This window comes from Furipterus horrens, unplaced genomic scaffold (genome assembly GCF_987537825.1).
Source record: "Furipterus horrens unplaced genomic scaffold, mFurHor1.1.pri manual_scaffold_2, whole genome shotgun sequence".
NCBI classification, from domain to species: Eukaryota; Metazoa; Chordata; class Mammalia; order Chiroptera; family Furipteridae; genus Furipterus; species Furipterus horrens.
This window is the reverse complement of record NW_028327172.1, coordinates 8,098,490-8,125,173: the sequence shown is the minus strand read 5'-3', so window position 1 is coordinate 8,125,173 and position 26,684 is coordinate 8,098,490. Positions and strand designations below refer to the sequence as shown.

The following is a 26,684-nucleotide window of genomic DNA, read 5'->3' as shown; positions in this document are numbered from 1 at the left end:
TCTTTCTTTAGATTCTACTTTATTTGGTAAAACTCAGAAGCTAACTACCAATTCACGTCCACCCACCTCCTCCTCTCTGAAGAAGGCAGTTCCCCAGAGACAAAAAGGCTGTGGCTTGGGGGTCATCCTCCATCTCCAGGTTTTATACTCTGGCAGCCCACAGCCTGTGGTCAGGTCTCCAGACCCAAAGCTCTCAGAGGCAATAGAAGAAAGTAAAAGGGAGCGCTCACTTCAAAGACAATGAACCCTTCCCGCCCTCATCCTTCTCCCCACAACCCCCCCACACCCCCGGCCTAAATAAAAAGATAGCAGAGGACAATGCATGAGTGAGACACACACAGAGAGCTTCCTTTCAGCCAAAGAGCTGCAAAATCCCTCCCTGGAAGGAGAAGCTGCAACACCAATCGAGGCTTGGTGGCCGCAGGTGATGGCTGGAATCATGTGAGACTGGTAAAAATCCAGGGAGAAAATGATTTCCCCTTCAGCCCATTTCCGGGTGACCAGTGAACTGGTTTTAGTTCTAATGAATCCCCATTTCCACACAGGTGACTGTGGCTCTGGGGCAGCTGGCTTAGGGAGACGTTTCCCGTGGCCGAGAAGACAGTGGTGGGGAAGGGAAGGCAGGAGGGCAAAGCCTTCCGGGAGGGTCTGGGAAAGGGAATCCTTGCCCTTGGCTAATGGATCCGCGTCAGCTCCTCCACAACCTTGATCAGGTCGTCTGCGGTGGCCTCGCGCTTCATTCCGCTGCCGTCGTCATACTGCAGGAGCAAGGCAAGGAGGGACAGTGGTGAGGCCAAGGGGGCGCTCTCCCTCCCCTGGGGCAGAGAGTGCCGTGGCAGGGGGGAGGTGCTCGTCAGGAGCCCAGCCTCTCCTTCGGGATACAGGCCCGCAAGGTCTACTGAAGGCGGGGCTGGCTCAGGGGCTGCCACCCAGAGTGCATTTCTCTCCTCCAGGATGCTCCCCAAGGGCCCCGTCTCCAGAGAGCAAGACCCCCAACCCTAGCACTGGAGAAATTTCTCTTCCCTGTGGGACTCTGGCCCTGCCTCCCTCCTGTGACTCTGCCAGACCTCAGACGTGCCCCAATGTGCCCTCACCGCTACAGTACGGGGGTCACACGGGTAAAGTTGCTGGTGCGGTGCATGGTATGAGCTGAGCCTCAGCTAACCCTCCTCGCCCTCAGACCCCACCTTCCCACGCAGCAGCATACACGAAAGGGGCCACTGGTCTCTGGGAGGCGACGATGGGGGGCACCAGAGCTCTGACGGCCCCCTGGCATGCCTGGCCCTACAACAAACCTGTGTAGCTGGCCCAGAGCTGAACACCGTGCGGCTCACCTGAAGGTTGGCCACAACCTCCTGCATCTTGGGCCGGCTGATGTCTAGGAAACTCTCGATCAGGTCTCCGTCGATGAAACCGGTGGCGGGTTCTGTCTTTCGTTCAGTATGAAAGGACCTCCAGGTGACAGGTGAGTTAAGGAATGTGCAATCACTTGGAAACACCCTCACTCTCAGTCACCCCCTCTGCTCAGGACCGCGCTCTGAAGCAGTCAGGATGAGAACAGGAAACGGATTCAACAAAAAATCTCACTGCTTTTTGCACAGTTTGGAATTGAAAGACACAGAGTTACTACCTGCTCCAATGGTTCTCAAAGGGGTAATCTTCAAAATGACACTTTTACAAGTACAGGTCATTCACCTGGAGCCCCTGACACATGCACGCACCTCCTGTGGGGGCCTGGATGAGCACGCCTGGAGGAACTACTCTCCCAACCCTGCCCTCTTTTCACAGAGGAATGGGGCGAGGCTCAGGGAGACCGAGGCGTCCCGGTGCCCTGCCGGTCAGCAGCCAACCCCGCTGTCTTGCTCCTCCCTGGCCCCAGCTAGGCCGTACTACACCGCCTGGTAACAGCATGACCAACACAAGACTCCCAGCAGGGGCCCCTCCCACCTCCTGCCCGGGGAGGGCCCTTTAAATCTCCCATGATAAACACACTTCCAATACTACTCGAACCCTGGGTGTGTCCAGGGGGAGGCTGACCCTTGGGCTTCTAGAGTTTTTAGCCTCTTTACTTTCCCCAGCTTCTGCGAGCCTCTCTAGCGAGGATCCTCAGACACTACTGCCAACAAAATCTCTTGAAAACGTTCCTATGCTGTCACCTGATCTGATTGACATGCAACGCCAGGAAGGCCAGAGGTAGACACATTTCAGGAACATAATGTACATTTCCGAGATGAACCAATTGAAGCTGGGTGATAAGTGCGTGGGGATTCATTATACTCTTTTCTCTGCTATTTTGTTTAAATTTTCCCGTAAGTTATAAAAGAAAAATGTCTGTTTCCCACAAGAATCCAGTTAAGACGTTTCTTAGACAGCAGTTCCGGCAGCAGCTGGGGGGCCACGCAGCTGTCTGCCTGGGCCAGGACAGGCTGCCCAACAAGCGGAGGCCTCTGGGAAGGATATAAGGAGTGCTCGATCTTGCCCACACTTTTGATGACTTTATTGAGTCGATTCTGCATGTCCAACAGGAGGTTGTACCAGCTCTCTGACAGTGACGTCACCAGGCCTGAAGAAGCCAAGGGAGCAGTGAGCTGCAGAGGGCCCGGAGCCCCAGCGAGCACGCCCACCAAGGGCAGCCCAAGAGAGCAGCCTCCCTGCAGATGCCCAGCTCCCGCAGAACGGCGACCCCGAGGCGGCGGCTGTGGGAGCGCGCCCAGCAGGGGGACCCTTACCAATCATGCCGTTGACTGTGCCGAAGAGCACCGAGCCCTGCGTGGGGGTGGAAGTCTCACCCAAGTTCTGCATAACCAGAGAGCCGTGGCAGAAGACATTGACAAATTCACCCAGGTGGAAGAGACCAACCTCCTGAAGGTGTTGCCGCTCCTCATCAGTGGTGGCCGCACTGAAAGGCAGTGTGACACACTCACTACCCAAACCTCCTGTCCCCACAGGGACCGCATCCAGTGGACAGCGTGTACCAAGCTCCCCTGGTGATCCCACACATCCTACAGCAGAGGAGCTGGTATGCAAAGGCTACTTTTTGTGGCCTTGAGTCTCTCAGGGAAAAACTGGACCTCCAGGAAGAGCAGCATGAACCTGAGAGGGGACCCAACGTCCTCACTCTCCATGACCGGGGGCTCCAGCCCCTCCCCGCTGTTCCCACAGCTGGCCACTCACCTATCCTTCTGACACACAAACAAGTTAAAGGCATTTTCAGCCCCCAGGAAATTGTCATCATCCAAGATTTCCACAGCACTCATCCAGTTGGGGTTAAAGTCCCGAGCAATCTTAAAGTAAACAGGGTGCACACGACAAAATACAATCAGCAGTCTGCATGGAGCCCAGTTCGGGGCCCGTCTTCTTCCAGCAGAAACCAAGAGCCCGCCCTGAGAAGATCCAGCCCTGGGTTTGACAACTGCCACTCTACAGTCTCCCCAGTTTCTGGTGAACGCAGCCCATTTGGTTGCAATTACCCAGAAATGGAGCCTGTTCAGAGTTCAAGATGGGGGCTGTAAAAATCCTTAACCAACACAGAACGTATGCTCCACGGAAAACGCGTCTGCCCCCGCTGGGCCTGATTGTCCCTCGCCACCAAAGGAACACTGCCGGGGGTCACGGCGTGAGCGAGGCGCCTGCCCCAGCCCCACTACCTCCTCGAAGTTCCCCTCCATGGGCTTGTAGGCGAGCAGCAGCACGGAGCGCATGAGGTCGCCCACCAGGATGAAGTCGCCCTTGGTCTTCAGGTACAGGGCCATGATGTTGTTGTAGTGGTTGCACTCGGTGCGCAGCTCCTTCTCCGTTGTCCACTCGTAAAGCCGCACCTGCGGAGGGCACCCTGTCTCTCAGCCTGAGGGCCCAGGCCCCCGCACAGGGACCGCCTGGCCCTGTCCCCGGCCCTGCTTCTGCAGCGCCGGTTACCAAGTGCGTGTGCGCGGGCAACAGTCTGGCAGGGCACTTGCGTGAACGTTTGTTTCGGTGTTTATGTTGTATTTATGAAATGCGAAATCAGAGCAAGCACATCCAACTAGTAATACGAAGTTTTCCTTCACGTAAGTGAGTGTGAAAAGCAAATACTGAAATACTAAGTCGGCTGTAACGCAAGAACTACTGAAGCCCTGCCATGGACAGGACCAAAGATGGTTTCTTGTGACTGAAGTTTGGTGACAGATCTACCGGAGATTTCTAGAAGGTCCATCTCAGTTTCCAAGGTTGCCTCCCCGAAATACCAGCTGTCCCAAACCCTTCTCAAACTTGTTCACTCCTGGAACCTCTGATGTGAGCCCAGTGAGTAGAGAAAATGGATGGGGAAGCCAAGAGCAGCACCGCCACGCAACAAGGACCCGGCAGCACTAGTCTGTGGCAACCCTTCCACCCAAAGAAGAAAATTATTTTTCTTCCCCACTGCAATGTTTCTTCAGTTACACGCAGCCACATCTACAGAAGAATGATGCTGCTTTACAATCAGCGGACAAATGAACAGATGTTTGGTGCCGCCCAGTCCGAGGAAGACACGCTCAACTCCCAGGAGAAGCCTGCCCTGGCAGACCCTTCAAGGTCCAGGTGGCCCCTCCTATGGCCTCCGCACACAGAGACTCCTGGACAGGGTATGAGGCCACGACTTCTCAAGGTGAGTCCAAAGAACCCTAGCTCCACAGCTGTGCCCTCCAAGAGTCATTCATAATCGTTACGATGGCCACCAGGCCTCCGTGGGCAGGGCCTGGGGTGCCCAGCACACCTCCCCTTTCGTTAAGTCCGGCCCTGCCGGAGCCCCACCCCTCCAACAGCGGAGAGTGAAGGAGGGAGTTCTACACACTCCTGGCAACACACCCCATCCCGCCCGCCTCCACACTGTCAGCCTTCCGTTCCGCTGTGGACACAGTCATGGCCAAGGTCAGACGCCACCAAAAACCCAAGACGCCCACTCTCAACCCAACAGGTTCCAGACCTGCGCTGTCCAGTAATGCAGCAGGCACTGGCCCCTCGAGGCTACAGAACACCAAACTGTGACCAGCCCAAACTGAGACGGGCTTTAAGTGCAAAACCAGATTCTGAAGTCTTAATATATAAAAAAAAGAAAAAGCAAACTATCTCACTAATGATTTTTATATCAATTAATGTTACACAGTATTTTAGCTCTATTAAGTTAAATACAATGCTTCTTTTTATTTGCATTCACGTGGCTACCAGAAAGGGTATGGTGACCTGTTCTCTGGCCAGTCTGCAGTTACGCACTGAAGCGCAGGCCTTCCCACAGGGCCCTGCGGCCCTCTCAGCGTGGCGGTTTTCTCTCGTGCTGTCCCTCAGACCACTGGGGCTGGAAGGACAGCCTCCCGGGCTCCCCCCCACCTGCCCTCTCAGACTCCTGCCCCACCTCCTGCCAGCTCTCAAGGTCACACCACCGGACCACTCCCGGCACCTCCCCCTCCCCCCTCTCTCCCACGCACCGCCCTGTAATTCTAGGAGACTTTAACATTCACACAAAGAAAATCCTTCCAATACTCTGACGTCTAACCTTGTCTGAACCCCCCCTTCCCGCTTATCTTGTCCTATGGTCACCCCTTAGAGCCTGCCATTAAAAATAACTCCAGAATGTCCTGTCCTCGGTCTCATCTCTCCTCAGGTGCCCAGAGACCATCGCCACAACACTTCTCTTAAGACGCTCTACTCCCCTGCCCCGCTCCCTGGGTCATGCTCACCCCACACAACGTGACTGATGAAATTCTGCTCTTCAACTATGGCTGAGGAAAACCACCGACCAGGACGACTGGTCTCATTTTCAATTCAAGAGCACCCACTGCACGCGGCTGCTCGCCCTTCCCAGCAGCTGTGCGCTCTCCTAGTCTGTCTCTCCAGCCCCTGATCCCCTAGTCCGCCTCTCCGGGCTGCCCCTCCAGCCCCTGATCCTCCTTCTCCTCCTCTTTCCTCTCAGATACTGACAGAAGGTGGACACGACCGAGAAGATTCCAGAGTTTCCACCACCTGAGGGCAGCTCAGTGCACAGACCCCATACCACCCTTTGCATATCCAAACCACAGCACCAGCAATTCTTCTCTAACAGTGTTCCCATCAGCAGGAAGTGGGCAGCAGTATTTCCTAACATGAAAAGTTAAAACTCGTCCTGACATTCCGACTAACCCTATTACTCTCTTCTCCTTTACTACCAAACTCCTCGAAAGGGAGGTTCTTTTTTTTTTTTTTTAATATATTTTATTGATCATGCTGTTACAGTTGTCCCAATTTCTTTTCCCTTTGCTCCTCTCCTCCTGGTACCCCACCCCCAGCAATCCCACCCCCCTTAGTTCATGCCCATGGGTCGTGCATGTAAGTTCTTTGGCTTCACCCTTCCCTATATTATTCTTAACTTCCCCCTGTCTGTTTTGTACCAACCAATTATGCTTCTTAGTCCCTGCACCATCTCCCCATTTCTTCCCTTCCCCCTCCCAGCTGATAACCCTCCAGATGATCCCCATACCTATGATTCTGTTCCTATTCTGGTTGCTTAGTTGGAGTTTGTTTTTATTTTTTAGATTCAGTTGTTGATAGTTGTGAGTTTGTTGTCATTTCATGTTCATAGTTTTGATTCTCTTTTTCTGAAGTCAGTCCCTTTGACATTTTGCATAATAAGGGTTCGGTGATGATGAACTCCTTTGAAAGGGGTTTCTCATGCTGTCTGTCTGTCCTCTCCTCCTCATCTCGGCTGAACCCTCTTCAGTCAGGCATCCTTCCTTCCCCGCCACTCAACCAAAAGGGCTCTGGTCCAGGTCAACACCAACTTCCATGCTGCTAAAGCCAATGGCCAATTCTAACCTCTCGTTACCTGACCAATGGCAGCACGCGCGGTTTATCAGCTCCATCTTGATTTCAGGTGACCTCACCCAGACCTTTAGCTCTAATGCCACCCGACAGCCGCTATCTCCAGCCTACCTGCCTGGATTCGATGCCTCGCTCATCCAGCTACCTACCTGACCTCTTCACTACAATGACCACTAACACTTAGCACAGCCAAAACCAAGCCTCTGGTGTCACCACTGTGACCCAAGACACACGTGTGTGTTCTCTGCCCCCACCCCCGTGGTCATTTCCTAAGTGATATGGGTGATAGAAGCATCTTACACAGAGCTCTCAAATTCCTTGGAATTTTCTGGGTGATAGGAGTCTTTTGTTCTAACAAGACCACTCTTGGTGGCTCCTGGATAGCTTCAGAATGGGACGGTCACCAGAAAGACCAAGCCGTGATTAGAAGTTTATAACTTCCAGCCTCAGCCTCGGGGGAGGACGGAGGGGTTGGAGACTGAATCAATAAGACATCATGCCTACATAATGAAGTCTCCACAAAACCCCTAAACTACAGGGCTCAAAGAGCTCTCAGGTTGGGAAACACACCCATCTATTGGGAGGGTGGCGCACCCCACTCCATGAGGACAGGAGCTCCCGCACCCAGGACCCTCCCGGAGCAGCTGCCATAGCTCTCACCCTCTCAGTCCCCACGGGCACTTAGGAGCTGGTACTCATGGAGGTTCACATAACTGAGTCCGAGCGCTGGTCTAACCTGAGCCCCCCAGATGCCCAGGCCCGTCCCCCAGCCCACATCCGCGCTACTTTGTTATCCTTAAGATGAGACATACACGGCCCCAGGAAACACAGGGAGACACGCTCTGTGGACGGTGGTGTGCACCCTGAGGTACGACAGACACCGAGTGGTAGGGGCCTCACCGTGCTGTTGATGCTGGCTAACAGCTTCCCGTTAAACTCCACCATGGAGTACACGGCGCCCTTCACTTCCTTCTCAGCCACTGTCTGTAGTTTTCCTGTGGGGGCAAAAATACTCTTGAGTCTCCTTTGAGTCCACACTTTAATCAAAAGAAACCTCTGATGCCCCCTCTGGCTCTAACTCCTATCTAAAACTGCTCATCTGAAAGCAAAAAATACAGTCAGTGCACACTGAGATTAACCATCACCAGAAGTATGAGCCCCAAGGGAATGCGCAGTGACTCCAGACAGTGGCCAAGATCTGCCCACCCTGAAACTCCAGATCTGTCTCTTAAGATGAAGACCAATCCCATCTCAGCCACCTGATCCGAGATTTCTGGGTGGGAGAGATGAGAAGAGATACAGACATCGATAAAAAGTTTTAAAGCTGGAAAGAATTCTTTGGTTGAGCAACCAAGTGGAAAGCAAACCCAAGATGCGTCACTCTTACTCCAGCCACTAGACTCTCTTACCCATCATTCACCTCTCCCCACCTTCCCGCCTTTCAAAGGGGAGATGAGGAAGAAACACATGCTAGATTGTACTTGCCTCTGCTCACCTATTCCCAAAACACATTCAGATCACAGAATGTCTCATTCCACAACAATGAATACAAGTTCTACTGCCACGTAACTGAGGATCTGAAACCTAAAACAGTCGGCTTACTTTCCCAGTTTCACATCTCTCAGAAGCTGGAGACCATGCCCACTTACCATCTGAATACTGAAACACCACAATACGGCCCTGCTTGGGCTCTGCCTCCTCCGGGTACACCATGGCTGTGCCCACAATGAAGTACGTGTTGGGGTCTTTGCCCAGCTTGCAGGAGACCAGGCTGAGGGCGTACTCGTTCTGCAGAAACTGGTGGGCATGAAGCACTAGAAGGAGAGTGGAGAGGAGTGACGGTGACGACCCCCACGCACATGTAACCCTGCACCTGAGGCTCGCAGCTCGGCTCCAAGCAGAGTACAGGTGGTGACAGCGCCCTCGCCTCCTGCTGCCCTCGTCTCCACCGACTCCCTCACCGGCCTCTACTGACCTGAGGAGGTCCCACCTCTGCTTTCTTCTCCTGCGAGGACGATCTATCCCAGTGTCTACCAAATTCTGGAATATGTCGGAACCCAGAACAGCCTAGTTTAGGGAGAACCTAAGTACAAAGTGACAGAAAGAGCTCATATGCACCTTCGAAGGTGTGCTGGTCAATGATCAGGAGGTTGTGCACCTCCACCTCTTCCCCGAAGGAGGTTTCGTGCGGGGCTGTGCTGCTGGAGAACAGCTTGCTGGAGCTGACACTGCTCGACAGGGCCTGGGAACAGAAGGCAGACACATCACCCTCCGAAAGCAGGACGGGTGCCGGGAACAGCAGGGAGGCAGACAGACAGGATCGAGGAGTCGAGACTGAGTCTGAAGGAGGAAAACTCTGAAGGGTGGCAGCTCGAGCAGAGCCCAAAGAGCAGAGGGCTTCAGAGGACACAGGGACCGAGGATAAGCACCTCAATTCAGCGCAGAGCGGCCAGCGAGTCCAGAGCGCCACAGGAACGCAAGGGTCATTACAGATCACTGAAACAGTGGTGTCACGTCAATCAAGCAAAGCTAATGAGGAACTCTGGATACCTAAGGAAGTGACAGACCCCATCTCTCCAATGGGAACAGCAGGGGAGCACTTCAAATACAAAGAAAACTATGAAGACCTTCTAAGTGGGATCAGGGAAGAAGTCCTTTCCCAGAAGGCTGGGAGCAAGAAAGGCAGAGCACACGTGGAGTAAGAAAGACAATCGGCTAATCTCCCCATTATGTACGACTCTAGATCGTCCTGTTCCTATCCTTTGCAGATAGGCATAAAATGCAGATTTGCCCAAGGTCATGCATTTAGCTATAAACCTTGAAGCCAGTTCCGTCAGACTGCAAATCCCATGCTCTTAACTAATGCTATGCTGTTCCCAATTACGCACACCCTACAAAGTGCCCAAACTGACGAGAAGAGGAAAGGAATTATTCATCCTGCAAAGCTACCGAGTAGCAAAATCACTGACTGCCACAGATATCTCCAATTCTCCTCAACCCTCCAATGAGGGAGCCAAACCCAGCCCCTGCCTGCTTCTGTAAGTAACAAGGTTACTGGAACCCCGCTGTGCCACCTGTTGTGCATGCCGCTCTCCTAATGGCAGGGGCGAGCAGCGACTGAGACCATATGGCATACAAAGCCGAAAACATTTACTCTGACTCTTCACAAAAAAGCCTGCCCCTACTCTAACACCATCTTTCTTTGTCCACAGCCCTCACCTGGGTGCTGGCACTGGGCCTCAGAGCAGTGGTGCCCCCACTCGTGTCCTGGACTTCAATGCGGCTGGAGAGCACCCCAAAACACTGGGATACCTCCTGATAGCAGATCTTCCTGCAGAACATGTACAGAACAACAGTGCCTCTCAGAAAACATCTGGGACCGGTCCATCTCCTCCCAGATCACCACCGCCTGCAGCCTCCTGACCCTGCCTCACCTGGGAGACTCATAGAGGGGAACCGTGCGGATGTGCAGTTTCTGGATCTCGTCGATGGTGCCAATGGTGAGAGTGCTGTTATTGGCCAGTGCCAGGCTGGAAAGAAGGGTCTGGGTTTAGCATGAGTAGACCCAAGGAAGGAAAGGATTCTAGGAGGTAACTCCATTAGGGGAAGAAAAACAAGGCAGAATTACACTAGTTTACCCAGGGTAATGGTTCTCGACTTCAACCCTTAGGCTAAAAACCACCTGGGGAGATTTCAAAATTCTGATGCCTGGTTCCACCCAGAGACTTTATTTAACTGGTCTGTGTGGGCCTAGTCTCAGATGCTACAGCTTTCAATCTAATGCTATTGTGCAGCGGCAGAATCTAAAACAGATTTGCAATCACGACTCTCAAACTATCAAGAATCACGGGACTGCTCCCCCCAGAACCTACCGTTCCTACTGAGTTCCCAGGCAGTGCTGTGACTGCTAGTAGGGACCACACTCTGACAAGTCCTGCTCTAGGGGAATACACACCCATCTCTAAGTCAGGAGTGAGTCATCTGAATCGCCCGAGAGGTTTTCTGAAAATACAAATTCTAGGGCCCAACCTCAGATCTGCTGAACCAGAATCTGAGGATTCAAAACAATCTGTACTTTAAAGTTTCCCGGGTGTTTCTATGGGTAGCCAGATGTGAGAACCTCTGCTCTACCCTCCCCATCTCAGCTATTTACTGACCGTGACAGTGGAAAAGAGCTGGAAGGGAGGGGCTTACGAAAACATCATGATGCCCTCAATCCACGGCTCCTGCTGAAGAAAGGAAGAGGCTCACCTGTCAGGATAGCCATCTGAGTTAAGGGGACACATGTAATTCACTTCCTTGAGGTTGACATTGGAGAAGACCAATTTGTGGTTGCTGCTATAGATGACAGTGGGGCGGTCAGAGCAAGCAAAGACGTTGGTGGTAGAAAGAGAACGGAAAGTCCTCAACACCGTGGGCTGGGTGCCCAGCGTCACCTTCTTGCGGTCACTCAACAGCCCTACAGAGAATGGCATCAGAAGGAAGGAGGAAAGCAAACAGGATAAGCAGCTGGGATGGTGAAGGTCCACAAGTAGCCCCTTCAGGCTGAGAGATCTGCGATTCCAACCCTCCTTCCCCTCCAGAGCCCCCCTCAGAACTGCTGCTCTCACCTGTCTCAATATTGAGCCCGAAGTAGAAAAGCGCCCCATCTCCCAAGGCACAAAGGAGGTAGTGGCTGCTCTCAAAGGTGGTCATCAGGATGGAACGAGGAATGATCTCTGTGGGAAAGGGGCCAATTCAGTTCTGTTCCACATTCTGACTCTGATCCCAACCCAGGTCCTTAGAAGATCTGTACCTCCTCCCAGCATCTCCTTGTGCAGTAGCTCAAAAGAGGGCAGCTTCAAGATCCGGGCCGAGATGTCCGTCCAGAGGCCAATAGCACAAAGAGGGGACAGCCCACTGCTGTCCCCTAATGGGGTGATGTCCAAGCAGGCCACTTCGTGCTCCATCTCTGTGTGGCTGAACAAAGGGAACATGGCAGAGGAAGGAGGTCAAAGATGAACGAAGCTCCAGAGAACACGGGAGGGAAAGGGACAGGCAGGTAAGCACAAACCTGATCTGCCGGAGCTCCTGAGGATGGATCTGCAGGTAGTACAGGGCCCTCCCCACAGCCACTACTACCTGGCTGCTGTTGCAGGAAGCCACACTGATGTTCTTGCCCTGAGGCTCCTTCCATTCACTGACCAGAGCTTTGGGTTCTTGAGAGACCAACCTCACAGACGCTGAAGTGATCTAGAGAAAGAAAAGCCATGGCTATGAGTGTCTGCAGGGACCAGTGCATGAGAGGGGAAGTGCTCACAGCTGCCCGAGGAGAGCCCTGAGAATGAGCTACGCGGTGTTTTTAGCAGAAGCCCGGAAGAAGACTGGCTTAAGGCCGTTTACAGCTTGCACACCTACAACCCTTCATTCTGATTAAGGCTCGGGTAACTCACACCGCATCCCACGGAAAGGGATCAGCAGCATGAGACTCTGTGACTCACCAGTCCAGCGGTTTTTCTCAGCCCCAAAATGAGACCTCTAAAATAGCCAAGTTCTTTTTTTTATGCACATTATAACATACCAACTTTAATTACATTTCAAAAGTGATACATTTGAAAATAGCACACACTATTAATTCCACAAATATCATCTGAAAAAGTCTTGGTCATGACATCAACTTATTAGCTATTAACCCTGAGCACACTCTCGCAGGCCACAGCAAAATGAGGTCAAGGAGTTGTCATGGAATATACTATGGGTGTGTCTACTCATGAAACCATATTTTATGATGACTGTTGAAACTTTTCAAAATATACATTTATATAAGGCAATAAAATAAAGTATTAAGAGCTGAAAAGAACAAGCACTTTTGAATAATGCTGTTATTTTCATTTTGCAGATACCTATGAAATTTAAAACTTACCAAGATTGTAATGCTGATACATACCTCAATATGATGTTCAATATTCTTACCATCTCATGGCCCATCAGCCAAGACCAAGGTCTTAATGACACATCTTGACCCCTTTCAAAAACTAATACTTATAGACATATAAATGGGAAAAAGATAAGACTTCTAAGCCAGACAGACCGGAAGCCTACTACATACTAATTTCATGACCTTGGGTAACAGAGGTAAACTCTCAAGCTCATAGTCATCTACAAGATGATAGGAATGCCCACCTTAGAAAGCTGGGTGAGAAATAAGTATAATGTTCCTGGCATGCAGCAGGCACTTAACAGGTATTATTATTTGAATCTATTGCTCCTGTCAACACAGCCATAAACAGTAATGTAGAAATGTGTTTAAAGTAGCAAGTAAAAGTACATTCTTTATGAAAGTGATGCTAACAGATGAGCTACCTTTATTTCTAGGGAACTGGAAAGGCTTGAAAAAGTTTAGGTTAAATATGTAATAAAATGACATTTCTAACAGTTCTCAATACTCAAGTTATTTACTATGCACAAATAACTAAAAGTATTTAAAATTCTTTAGTAAAGGCAGCAAAATTGTATTGACATGCTTCATAAACATATTTCATCACTGAAACAAAACAAAAAGCAGGTCGATGACCCTGTTATGTATCGGTTCATCTTACTATCAAAATTGAGTTTATGTTTAAGGAGGAAAGCCCTTTGGTAAGCCACTGCCTATCGGCTAAAAGGAAAACCAAGTGGATAAAAAGACGGACACAGTTTATAATCCCCAGTCAAGTGCTGTACCCTCCACTGGCAAACACCGACTCTGCCCAGAAGGGAGAAGGGCTCCAAATGTGAGGTGGGGGTGTGAACCAAAGAGCATCAGGGTCACCCCAAACATAAAGACTGTCGGGGGGGTGGGAGGGTGCTCAGAAATCAGGCTCTCAAGGATAGCCAGTGCCAAAAGGCTACCTGACCCCATCGTGCAGACAGACTTACAATAAGAATCCGAATAGTGTTAGAGCTCTGGTTCTAACAAGTGATATGTAGAAGGTGCTGCCGACAGTCATATATGGACTGCAGTACTATGACTAGTTGCTTTTCTTCTTCGTGCTTTTCTATATTTTTTCCAATAAGTATGTATCAATATTATAACGAGGGAGAAAACGTGTGTCTCAGAAAACAGGATATAATTAGTGGTAAAACAGTACCCTCCAAATTATATATGTTATAATCCCTGTCTATAAAAGAAAGCATGAATAAAAAACATATATAAACTCCATAGTTTGGAGTTGTTATCGCTGAGTAGTGGGTTATCAAGTAATTAATTTTTTTTCTAAACCTTTAACATTATTTTTAGAGCCGTAAAAAAGGACTGCTCTAAAATCTGGTGGTGCTCTGCACTACACTCCAGGTCAAATTCAAGTATGGGGCCTGCCCCCTTCTCAGCTGTTACCTGGATAAGTTGCTGATGGGCCACGTTGCCACAGAAGAAAGTCTGCTGATCATCCACAAAGCCCACCAGCTCCGTTTCTTCCACCTCCTCTCCATTTAACATGAGAACTCTGCAGCAGAGGAAGGCGCAGGTCAGCCAGCCCAGCTTGCCCCGTGCATCCTTCACATGTGCTCCTAGAGCTGGCCCCAGACTCATCTTACCTCGTCTGGCCCACAAAGGAGAGCACCAAGGTGTCATCAGTCTCCCTGTTAGGATCAGACCGCAGTGGCCACAAGCCTGAAACAAAGACCAAGGATTAAGATGCACAGCACAGACCCACCCAACTAAGGAAGGGCAGCCTGACCCCATAGGAAGAGCAGGAAATCTGAAGTCAGTCCTGAGTTGAAACACGACTCAGTCTTGCTGGCGTTAAGACTGAAGAAGCTGGATATTCTAAAAACTGTTTTGAGCCTGATATTTTAGTTTTTCATTTGATTTCAGGTAATACATTTCTATGACTCCAACTCAAATTTATTTTTAAAACATGTAACAGAAGTCTCTCCCTTCAGCCTATCCCTCAAATAGAAAAGTTTCTATTATAGTTTGTCCTTCCAATTTATTTTTTAATTTAATTAAACTTATTGGGGTAACACTGGTTAATAATTTATTTTATTATTTTTATTCTTTAATCCTCACCTAAAGATATGCTCACTGATTTTAAAGGGGGGCGGGGGGGGACACACACTGATGTGAGAACATCGATCAGCTGCCTCTTGCACCCGTCCTGACCAGGGATTGAACCAGCAACCCAGGCATTGCCCTGACTGGGAATTGAACCCAAGACCTTTCAGTTTATTGGACAAAGCTCCAACCAGGGCTTCAAATTTATTTTTTTAAGGAAATACACACTGTATTATAAGCAAATACAAATATAAAATAGCCTATTGCACACTGTTTTGCACCTTGCTCCCTCACTCAATTTATGCCTGAGCCCCTATCAGAATAGAATGGTGCCTTGTTTTTACATTTCCAGAGTATTCAATTACATGGCTATACCAGCTTATTAGTAAGTCCACGGCTGGACACTTTTTCAGTGGATTTTGTGATAACATACAATGCTACTAGGAATAATCTTACACTTACACTGACTTTCTACATACGAAGGTCTGTGGGGTGGATGCCCAGAACCAGGGTTTGCGGGTAAGTCTCTAAATGTGGGTGTAGTCTGGGTAGGTACTGCCAATGAGCATGCTTACGTCCTTCCCAGCCTCACCAGCATCGTGTGTTATCAAACCTTTCGGTCTTGGTCATCCAGTGAAGAATGATATCACTATTTTGTTTTGTTTTGCATTTCTCTTAACACAAAGTGAAGTCTGTCACCTGTCCATTCATGTCCTTTGCCAAACTGGGAATAGAAAAGTTAGTGATCTTTCTAGAAACTTTTTTTTAAGTTAGGGAGATTAGGCCTTTGGCTAGAAGATGATATTTTAACTGTTTGCCATTTCTTCTACCTTTATGTTTTGTTTTTTGCCATGCAGAAGTGTTTCATGTTGTTGAAGTTATCAATCCTTCTTTTTGGCTTCTGGACTTCAAGTCATAGTTTAAAAGACCACGACTTTCCAAAATTAGAAAGGAATTCACCCATATTTTCTTTCAGCTTTTGTATGGCTTCAGGTTTTACATTAAGTCTTGAATCCATTTAGATCAGTGGTTCTCAACCTTCCTAATGCCACAACCCTTTAATACAGTTCCTCATGTTGAGGAGACCCCCAACCATAACTAAAGCATAGTGCTTAATCACAAAAATAATATGTAATTATATATGTGTTTTCTGATGGTCTTAGGCGACCCCTGTGAAAGGGTCGTTCGACCCCCAAAGGGGTCACGACCCACAGGTTGAAAACCGCTGATTTAGATTCTAGCAAGGTATACATTGTGCAATAGGGGTCCTGCCTTATCTTTTCCCAAATAACTGTTATCCCAATACCATTAGAAAGCATCACCTTGCCCTGGCCGGTGTGGCTCAGTGGACTTGAGGGCCAGCCCGTGAACCAAGATCACTGGTTCGATTCTCGGTCAGGGCACATGCTTGGGTTGCATATCAAGGCTCCAGTGGTGGATGCGAGAGAGGCAACCAATCGATGCATCTCTCACACATCAGTGTTTCTCTCAATCTCTTTCCCCCTCCCTTCCCCTCTAAATAAATAAAATCTTAAAAAAAAAAAAAAAAAAAAAAAAAAGGAATCACCTTTACCTCACTGACCTGAGATACCACCACTATCATACACTCAATTCCCACATATAATTATTATTCCTGGACTTCTGAGTCTGCCCACGAGACTACCTATTTGCGCACCAAAACCACACTTTCAGTTACTAAAGCTTAATAGTATGTTTTAATATCTGGAAAGGGTAGTCCATCTCACTGCTTTTAAGTTTTCCCAGCTTTTCTTGCCTTTTTTTCATTTGGACTTTGACTTGTCTAGATCAAGGAAAATAACCTATTGATGTTTTTATTGATACATTATATGTAAAAAGTCAGAGACAGAACAGCTTCATAACAATTTATAAAAACTTGATATGCCTTTTACATTTGATCAATTTATCCTTTTAATCCTTCAAGAGTACTTTAAGTTTCCCATGTATAGATTTTGCACTTTTCTTGTTAAATATATTCCTTGATACTTTATCTTTTTACTGCTACTGCAAACTGCCTCTTTCCCTCTACTATACCTTCTAATTGTGTTTTCAATTGAGTTATTGATTTCAGTACATTAATTTTGTATTCTGCTACCTTAATGAATTGTTATCTAGTTTTTCAGTTGATTCTCTTGGGTTTTATAATTTTATGACCTCTTCCTTGCTAATTCATAAATCTCTATTTTCTGTTCCCATCCTCCAGTTTTTTATATTTTGAATTACCCTATTTTAGATGTACCTCCTATATACATCGTCAAACAGGTTTTGCCTTATGATTCAATCTGATCATCTTTTCCTTGTGAGTTTAGCCCACTTACGTTTGCTGATATGGTACCAGGTACCTGATATGAGATCCAGAGACTTACACATGTTTAATAGCAGTTCTGTTATATTATTTTAGGTTATGTTTAATGTTTATATACTGTAAAAGTTTTTCATTGTGTAGTCTTTCTTTGATCTCTTTGATTATATTAGTTCTGAGAACTAAGGAAGACTCACATTTTTGTTCTAGAAGTTACTTATACCTTTTTATGATATCCTCAGTCTCCATTTTCTTTTAGGATTCCATCACTTCCCTATAAACAACATTAAATTTAACTTCTAATCTTTTCCTTCTCACTCCTCTAATTCATTAAGTTTTGGTCCACAGTATTCTCTTTTTAAATTCATTTTTATACTTACAAGTATGTCTAAGCTTCTATCACTTCATTGTTATCATGACTTTCTTTATTCTTCATTTGATCTGCTTTCCTTTAGCTCCCACCCAAGTGCCTTCACAACATGTAACAAGGTCAAACGCCAAGGTCACTCAAATAAGATCTGCAACCTGTGTCCACCGGAAGGCTACCTTTGATGCCTGGTAAGTCAATACTGGCATGCTCGTGGATTCCAATGCCATTCCGGATGATCCGCAAGGAACCTTCCTTGAAAGCCCCAGAGCAAGTGACCAGCTGCAAGGAGAGAAAAGGTTTCTAAATAACCCCCTCCAGAGCCTGGGGCCATCACACTGATGCCCAGGAAGTACACTAGTTATACCTAAATCCAAGGACCCTTACTGTGGAGCTCGGTTTGAGAATGCAGACTTGGCAGAGAAAGGTTGATCTCCAAAGTCTCTCAATATACTGAGCAGACAGAATGGCCCAGTTCAAAAAGCAAAAAGCTCCCACTTTTTCCCCTAGCAAGCTTGCTTCCACTCTTGGAACCCAGTTTACTAGGAAACTCACAGGACCGAGAGTCAGACACAACTTGCCAATTAGTTATGTGACCTTGGACAAGTTACTTAGTATTTCTCAGCCCTAAGTGTCCCACTTCTGAAATGGCCAAGAATCCTATCTATCCGCGTGCCCGTGTGATTACAGATAATGTATACAGAGTGCCTGGCAGACGAAGATAGGCACTCAATAAATGGCAGCTATCCTTCTGCCCTTGGGATTAGGGAGTGAGGCTCTTAAACGCTATCTTCAGTGTGCATCCCCGTTCTACACAGGCACACCTAGGAGGACACAGTCTGAGTCAGCATACCAACTCCCCATTTCCAGGATGACCCCCTTACCTGTCCTTGCCCCTGCCTCTCCAGGTCCACCACGCACATGTCCACAATGGGTCCTAAGTTTGTAAAGGTTTCCATGGCCACTACATAGGAGCCTTGTTCATTGCTGTCAACATTGAGCTAAAATGAAAAAACAATGTTAGTCCTGCAATGGTCCTAACAGACCCATTCCAAAAGAAATGGTCTTCATCCAAAAAACCCTCTCAATCCTACTAGCCCTGCCCTTCTTGTGCTCCACTGAAGGCTTCCCGAAGGGGACCGTTGACTAAGGAACATGATTGTGCTGTAGGTGACCACTAACCAGCCCGTGACTTCCAATGAGGCAGTTTGGAAATTAATGTAAAGGATCTGCATGCACTTTCCTGCACAGGTCCAAAATTTTCACATTCTAGAGGGGATCCAATACACTGAACTATGACCTTCTGAAGTCAAGAGCTGGATCTTGTTCATCATTGTCCACAGCACCCAGCCATTTGCTGAATGAACCGTCAGGACAAAGAGCTAGTCAGGGCAGGATGTTAAATCAACCAAGTAGAAAGCTGAAGAACGGGGATGTGAATGAACTGAAGAAGTTCTGAGAGGCACTAAGCACAGAAGAAACCTGAAGGAGCAGCAGTGAAGCCAGTGAAAGAGAAGCCAGAAAGGAGGAAATGTCTCCTCACCTTCACGAGCTGGGAGTCACCAAGGCGAGACCCAACAAAGACCACACCGTTGTCCAGGTACGTCAAGCACTCAGCAATTGAGGTCTGGGGGAAAGCCAACCGCATGAAAGGCATCAGAAGGGCCCCCTTACGGGACCCAGACACCACCCCACCCACCTCTCAGGCCTGTGCTGCGAGGCTGCACAGCTGAGCCATCGTGCCCATTTCGGGTCCCGGGTCACACTGAAGAAATGTTCCCCAGTCTCTGAAGCTCGTGACTCTCCCTTTACCACATCCCTACAGTCAGAAAAATCTATAATTTATCTTGAAAGTGCCCACACCAAATGATCGCTTTAATCCCAACAATTTCAGTCTCCTCAAAACAATTAGAAACCTCTAAAGGTCACTGCATCATTCTTAAACTTTTGGAATCTCCTCCCAGAAATAAGTATCAGCATTAATCTTTAATTCTTTTCGTTCGTTTCTTTCTGAAGTGCCTGAGGCAGTGCCCCGCTGCCTGTGAGATTCAACATCTAACTCATCCAAAAACAAACTCCCACAGAAGAAGTGACCATCTGTTGCCAGATAAAGCAACTCCCGGCCGTAGAGGGGGACCACACGTGGGGTCAACAGGCCCCTAGGAGAATATAGCGAAGTAGCAACAAGCCCTACCTCTCCGAGGAGCTCCACACGGAGATCCTTGAGGGTGACAGTGCCGTCCATCTGTTCCTCCTTCTCCAAAAGCAGCATGAAAAGCCGCCCCTCCATGTCTCCCAGCAGGTAACGGGAACCATTGGGGTCCACACGATTGTGACACACAATTGTGCTTTGCTGCCAAAAGGGAGGACACAGTCATTAGAGATTAACTGTCTTTCACAAGCAGCGAGCAAACCACTCCCCCCTTCACCAAACTCAGACACTGCACAAACAAGAAATCCACTCAGTCAACATTACGCGTGACTGAAAATGGGAACGTTTTTATTTTAAGACAATTTTCTGAGTTCAACATACCTGCAATGTGTATTCACATATTATTCTACTGGAAAATAGGAATATAAAGAATGGAAAGCAGCTCTAATCATTCACTGGACTATAAATGGTTCCAAAAATTTTGTTATTGATCCTGAAGCCTTCATTTTTATGACTTGAAAAATTTTTATGATTGTTTTAAAATCTATATAACTTATCACTATAGTACTTTACATGACATAAGCCCTGAATATTCAACACAATTGCAAAGATTTTCCCTTCTTAAAGTTGCCCCAATCAACAGAAAGGGTAAACCTGTTTTATTATTTCTCTCTTAGTGAGCAAGTAAGCTCTTCTCAGCAAAACCAGGCCAGTCTCTCTTTGTATTCCCAATGACAACACAGTGTCTTGTATACGCAGTGAACAGCACAACTGATATCTGTGAATCTCCTTTGGACAAGTGGGGAGGAAGAGAGGAAAAGGGTAAAAACAAGGGGAGAAAGAAAAAAAAAGATGGAAGGAAAAAAAGGACAGGGAAGCTGCTCACCTTGATGATAGGAGGCGCAATCGCGAGGTACTTGTCACCATTGTGATAGGTGATTGACTCCTGCCCAATGATGATGGCCCCTCCAAACGGCTCTGGGACTGCAGGAGAAAGGGTGGCATTAGAAGGCTCCACACTTTGGACCTGCCAGGCCCTGCGGCAGCAACGGCACTGTGGACCCAGATATAGGAGGCCAACAGGAGAATCATTCTTCTTAAAGACACCTAAGCCCACGGAGCAGGGTACAGTCTTCTCGGGGTTCTGACACATGAATTCTTCCTATTTTTCTCTCCTGTACTTCAGATCCTCTCAAACTTAAAAGCTTTTACTCTTCTCATTATTCCTTAGCTTAATTTCCCCCATTATAAGGGCTACCATTTAAAAGAGCCAATTTGCACTTAAAGAGTTTTACAATTTCTCTACTAGCTGAGCCCCACAACACACTGCTGGGACAAGAGCACAGATAAGGTGCGAACGGGCCTGGAATGCGGCCCAGGCTTTGTCGAGCAGGAACAGGCATGGACAGGTCCCTCGGGCCCTGTTTCCTCATCTCTGCAATGAAGGAGTCAGATGAGATAAGCTCTACTGGTCCCTTCCAGTTTTCTAAACGTTATGTTCCACAGCAAAATAATGAGACTAATTCCCATATGCCGCCCTGCGAATCAATTTGTGTTTTATAGTTAACCTAAATAAAGAAAAACTATACTTCTGGTGGGAAAGTAAAAAACAAGACGACCCCGAAGGCAGAAATGAAAAAGCCAAGGAAACTGCGTTTAGAGAGAAGAGGCCCAGGGAGGGCTAACCAACGCGTCTGCCTGACAGCACGTGAGCACTGAAGGGGAAGGGCAGAGCAGATGAGGGAGGAGGAAGACGATGGAACTGGCCAGGACCTGGGGCAGAGGCAGACGTCCTGAAACCCCCAACCAACCTGCAATCACCATGGAAGCTTCAGCTTCTACGTTTTCCTGTTTCCAAGGGCCCTTATTGAACTCCTTCTCTCGGAGAGACACCTCGTAGGTTTTTACGTGCCGCCCCTGAGGGTCCTAGGTAGGAAAAGATGGAGGATTAGCCTTAAGGGAAGGAGAGGGGCCCTGAAAGCAACAGGTGACCACCGCCCGGCATGTGACAACCCTGCCATGCCAGCCTTCCTACCCTTTGCCTGTGACTGTCTGGGGAGACTGTCACTGAGGCCTAATGTTGCCAACAATTCAATCAACCGATAAAAGGTTTAAGAATTAAAAATAAAAAGGAAACTGTCACACTGTACTAATTACTGTAAGATGCAATGTAAATATGTAAATTTGTGTCTGTGAACGTGTGTAGGAAAAAAGTATATATATATTCTATGTTCCTTGACCTCAAGGAACTTACAAAATAGCTTAAGAGGAAAACACATTGAGAAGCTGCAGACATCTAAATTTTAAAAATTTGTATGATAAATTCTTAAAAGTTTTCTGATGAGATGGTAGGGAGAAAACGAGTATTGCCCCTCTGAAGTTGGTCAGGGCCTCCAGGGCTGCCGTTGTCACCACCGTCCCCCGCCTTTTTCTGAACCATGACTCACTCCGTCCTGGAGCTACCGTCGTCTGTACGAGATCCTGAGATAGCGCAGGGCTGGGGGCGGGCTGCCTCCTGACAGTGGAGGACGGCCCGCGCACGGGCCAGACCCGGGTCTAAGAAGCTATGAAAGGAATTCAACCATGTTTTTTAGTGCAGGGACCACACCTTAATCCCTGCTCCAGTTCCTGAAACTACTAGCATAACTACCTTTCACATGGAAAATATTAGTCAAGTTGAATGTTTGACACAAAAACAAAAGGTGAAGTCATTTTCAGTTGATGAGAAGATTTTCCCATCCATGATGAGATAACTCTCAACTTCACAAGGAGTTTGGATTTGGGCCTCTGGAGACCTACAGAACCAAAAAGATTGTTCACACTGGCAGCCTCGAGGCCGCAAACAGGCAAGTCATAGTAACCAACAGCCATGTTTTAGTGGCCTGATATTTACAAAACTAAAGAAGGGAGAGAAATTCTAAGTTTGTACTTCAGCTCTGATAGTTAAAGCACTGTAAAAAAGATTTTTAAAAATTTCCAAAATAGTTTCAACCTTATCCAACCAGCCTCAGAACTACAAGCCTTCTAATGATACTAAGGTCTCTACAAATAGTTACACATCAGTGTATTTCCAAAACTTAACACAGCTGTCAGTGTTTTCATACCCACAGATTACACGGACTTGGACTGTTTCCTTGTCATTTACTCAGCGGCATGTTAGTGAAATGACCTCATGCTGTAGGGCCCTTTGTTACAAAGGCTGAGATTTTACCAAGACACAGGCATGTTAGTCTAGAGCTCTGCCTCTCTGTCCCCCCCTCCCCCGCCCCAACGGATCTGGCCGGGAGAACAGCTGCCCACGATCAGCTCCGCTAAGGTTTTAGGCACAGATTAAAATAGAAGTCAACAGCCAGCAAGTCACCAGACAGTGAATGCTGAATAAAATGCCAGCCTCTTCTTAGAAGACATATATAAATGTATCACCGAGACATTTTCCTCTTTGCTTGTAAAGCAACTTTCACATCATTTCTCTACAGCCACGTTTTAATGATTCCTCAGCATGCCAGTAAGAGACTAAGAGAAAATATAAACTGGGTCACCCTGTGAAATCTCTAAGGCCCATAACCAGGGTGTAATCTCAGGATTAAAACCTGCTACAAGCCTCAGCGAGCCTCTTGCCTCCACAATAAGCACCACCGCAACCAAAACCTGACCACATTAATTATACTGCTCAAAACACTTCAGGACAAACACACTGAACACTTCCGTCTATCCTCCTGGCAGCAAAAATGAGTTCCTATTACCCCAGACCACACCGCTTCTCCCCCTCGCCGCCCGACCCAGTACCTGGTAGACAAAACAGATGGTGGGCGCTTGGCACCCATACAGGAACTTGACGTCGATGACATGCAACTCCTCCAGGCGGATGTTAAAAGCCTTGAGCTCTTTATTGTCCCGGTCCAGTGGAATAACCTTGAAAAGGCCATCATAGAGTCGCAGGCCAATCATCCGGCACTCGGGATCAATGATGCCAATTATGCCGGTCTCTGAGGGGCGGCCAATTCGGTCCTGGAAAGTAAAACTTGGGTTAGGGAAGAGGCTCAACACCCAGAGCAACAGATGACATCAGGCACCACTTTCCAAGATGGTTTTAAGAGCAGTAGCAAAACTGGTGGCATCTACGTGACATGCCAGGAAGCCCAAATGTAAGTGAATGTCTTTCTGTAAAACACTGAGCTTAATTATCTATCCCGTCTCTTGGACTCTGATTAAACTACAGAAGTCCTTTCTTCATAAAAGCTCAAATCCTTAGTTTTCTCCTTGTTTCTCTGATCATATGGAGAAAGCTGCCCCCAGCATTTCAATTTTCTTCACGAAATCCTGACAGCCCTGCTTGAAAAAAGCAGCCCCCTCACCTGGACGTTGCCATGGGCTCGGGTTATGATGTCGATGCTCTCGCCACTCTGCTTATACTCCAGGATGCAGGCGTTGTACTTGGCCGTCAGGATAAACAGTAGGTCCTTGCTCTCCCCCTGGAAACCAACATTATGCTATCAAAGCAAAGGTTCTTTTTAAAACTGGAATTTCTGTCCAGCCTTTAAGTATCATTCTTGAAGCATGCTAATTTTTTAAAGAACTTTCTTCTCCCTGAAGAGAAAATCCAGCAAGTACATAACAGACATAAGTGTGTGCACATGCACACACTCTGAGGGTGTGTGAAAAGGCCAGAACTCAAGCTGGTAAACATCTAGTCCTCACTTTCCTGATTTTCCCATCTCTCTGCTCTATATACAACATCTTCATCTCTTTCAGTATCAAGCTAATCTCAATCATTCCATTCAAATTCTGAGAGATGAATGTAATGACTCCTCTAATCTTCTCCAACTGTTCGGAGAAAGAGGAAAAAATGTGAATAACAATGAAGCTAAAATGGACCTACAAATTCTTACTCAAAATGTATTTTGTTCTAAGGGGTTATAATTAAAATTTTGAACCTACTGCTTTGTCAGAGTCAGTTAAGATACAATGTAGCAACGGTGCCTAGCTGAATAAAAACATTTGACTAACAATGATGAGGATGATCATTGTTAACATAACAATGAATGCTTGCTATGTTATTAAGTTACTTAATCTTCACAATAACCCAGGGAACTGGACACCGTTACCCCCATTGTGCAGATAGGGAAATAAGGCTCTGAAAGGTTACGTGACACCCAAAGTGAGAATTAATAAGGAATGAAGCCAGGGGCTGCCCTGCTCTAGACCCAGGGCTCCAAATCGCCATGACCCCACAGCCCGGTGACCCGCATTTCAAACTGCTTTAATTTCCCCTTTTTAAGGTCAGCTTGATCCCTTTTTCTGTAGTCAACCTCTCCCACTTAAAGGAAGCTTGTTCAAGAAGAACATGAATTAAAGTCTGCCATTCAAAAGAAGTAGTTTCTCTCCTAGGCCTTACCCCGCCTACCCCAAGCGATGATTTAAACAAACAAATAAATAAATAAATGAAACAGTCACTGTCACTGCGCCCAGCCCGGAGCACTCACCTTGGGCCGGAAGAGCTCCATGACGGCGATCTTCCCGTACATGCCCACCTCTTTAACAGGCCGCAGCCCCTCAGCCGTGACCACGTAGATCTCCAGTCTCGTGTTTTTGGCAATCAGCAGGTTCAAATCTTCAGCTGAAGTAAAGTGTCCTGAAAAGAACAGAATACTCTTTTTAACTTCTGAAGCCAGAGCCGTTTCTAAATAATCCAGAATTCTCACTTAATTTACATATTTCTCCAGCTCCCCCCCCCAACCCGTTCCCTCCCTTCTCACCAAATCCAGCACCTCCACGTCTCGCTTCATACATTCCTAACAGCTCCTTCTCTAATTAAGACTCAGAAAACGGGGCCCAGGGGAAGAGCAGCATGTCCCTCGACTGACAAGGACCCTTCCGACGGCTCTCTGCGCCGTCAAATTTTCCTTTTCCTTTTGCAGGGGCGCCGTTATCCCCTAATTAAGGGACGCTGTGAAAGTGCTTCTATTAGCCCTCGTCTACATTTTCACAACGTCTCTACCAAACGGGCCAGGTTCAAGGGAGAAAGCTCTCAGAGCGCTACACTAATGAAAACGTTGTTGCCTCCCAACCCTCGCCCGCACTCTACCGCCGCCTGCAACTGACAACTGTTTCGTTTTGGAATCACGAGTTGCTTTACAGAAATACAAAAGTCTGAGGTCATCCTAACTTTGCTGAAAACAAGGTTCAAGATGATTATTCCCGGATTCTGGACATCTGTGTCCTCAACCATCTTTCCACAGTCAACAAGGCAAAACCAGCATTCCAGCAGCTCTTTCCTGTAAACAACGGCCCCAGGCAAGGGAGCCTCCAGCCCCGCTCCGGGCGGGTGCGGGCATTCCTCGCGTCCCTCCCCCGCGGGCTCTCCCACAAGGAAATTCTGCCCCCCAAATCGCTATCACCACCGCCCGCTCCCCTGACCACACAAGGCCAATCTCGAGGCCCAAGCAACACCGCACAACCAACTCACACTGCGCTCTCTGTCCCATTGGGCCCGTCCCTGTCCTCGGGGACGAGTGACCTCCCGGGACGTTAAGGGGACCCTCGAACTCAGCTTTTAAGCCCCCAAAGGCGCATGCGGAGACAGCTTCTTTTAAGTCGTGACCCAGGATACGTTCCTCGGCCGCCGGCGCCCTCCCACTCCCGGGGCCCGCCCGGCTGCCCCAAGGGCCGCTGGCCTCCCTAGGCCTCGGGGGTCCCCCCCCACCCGGGCGCCCAGATCGCTCCCTCGCCGGGGTCTCCGGCGCGGGCAGCCTCACCGGTCACGCAGCCGTTCACGGCGGTGGGCTTCTGTGCCGTTACCACGTAGTTGTACGACATGTCGAGAGCTGGGGCTGCCCGAAGAGACTCGAAAGCAACGATAAAGAGAGAGACACCAGCAAAAACACACAAGCCCTGCCCGCGCGGCTAACTCCGCGGCCGCTGCCTCCGCCCCGCAGACACGTTGCAGGCCAGAGCGGCCGATGCGCGGAGCATCATGGGACGGCCTCACCTGGCCTCTTGGAGGACTCGGAGCGCCCTGAGC

The 26,684-nt window shown here is 48.3% G+C and overlaps 1 protein-coding gene across 1 annotated transcript; it reads right to left on the bottom strand.

Moving 5' to 3' along the window:
- DDB1 (damage specific DNA binding protein 1) lies at positions 1-26,626 on the bottom strand. Its single transcript, XM_090260733.1, has 27 exons — positions 26,419-26,626; positions 25,147-25,295; positions 24,019-24,135; positions 23,450-23,671; positions 21,475-21,589; positions 20,550-20,647; positions 19,706-19,864; positions 19,055-19,138; positions 18,396-18,512; positions 17,691-17,793; positions 14,365-14,440; positions 14,165-14,273; positions 11,864-12,042; positions 11,606-11,769; positions 11,421-11,528; positions 11,062-11,269; positions 10,245-10,340; positions 10,030-10,141; positions 8,929-9,052; positions 8,460-8,624; positions 7,711-7,805; positions 3,648-3,818; positions 3,175-3,284; positions 2,730-2,899; positions 2,461-2,563; positions 1,335-1,458; positions 1-758 (listed from the first exon to the last, which is right to left on the bottom strand). The coding sequence occupies exons 1-27, from the start codon at positions 26,477-26,479 to the stop codon at positions 675-677; spliced, it is 3,423 nt and encodes a 1,140-aa protein (XP_090116859.1). The 5' UTR covers positions 26,480-26,626; the 3' UTR covers positions 1-674.
- Between the last annotated feature and the right edge of the window lie 58 nt (positions 26,627-26,684).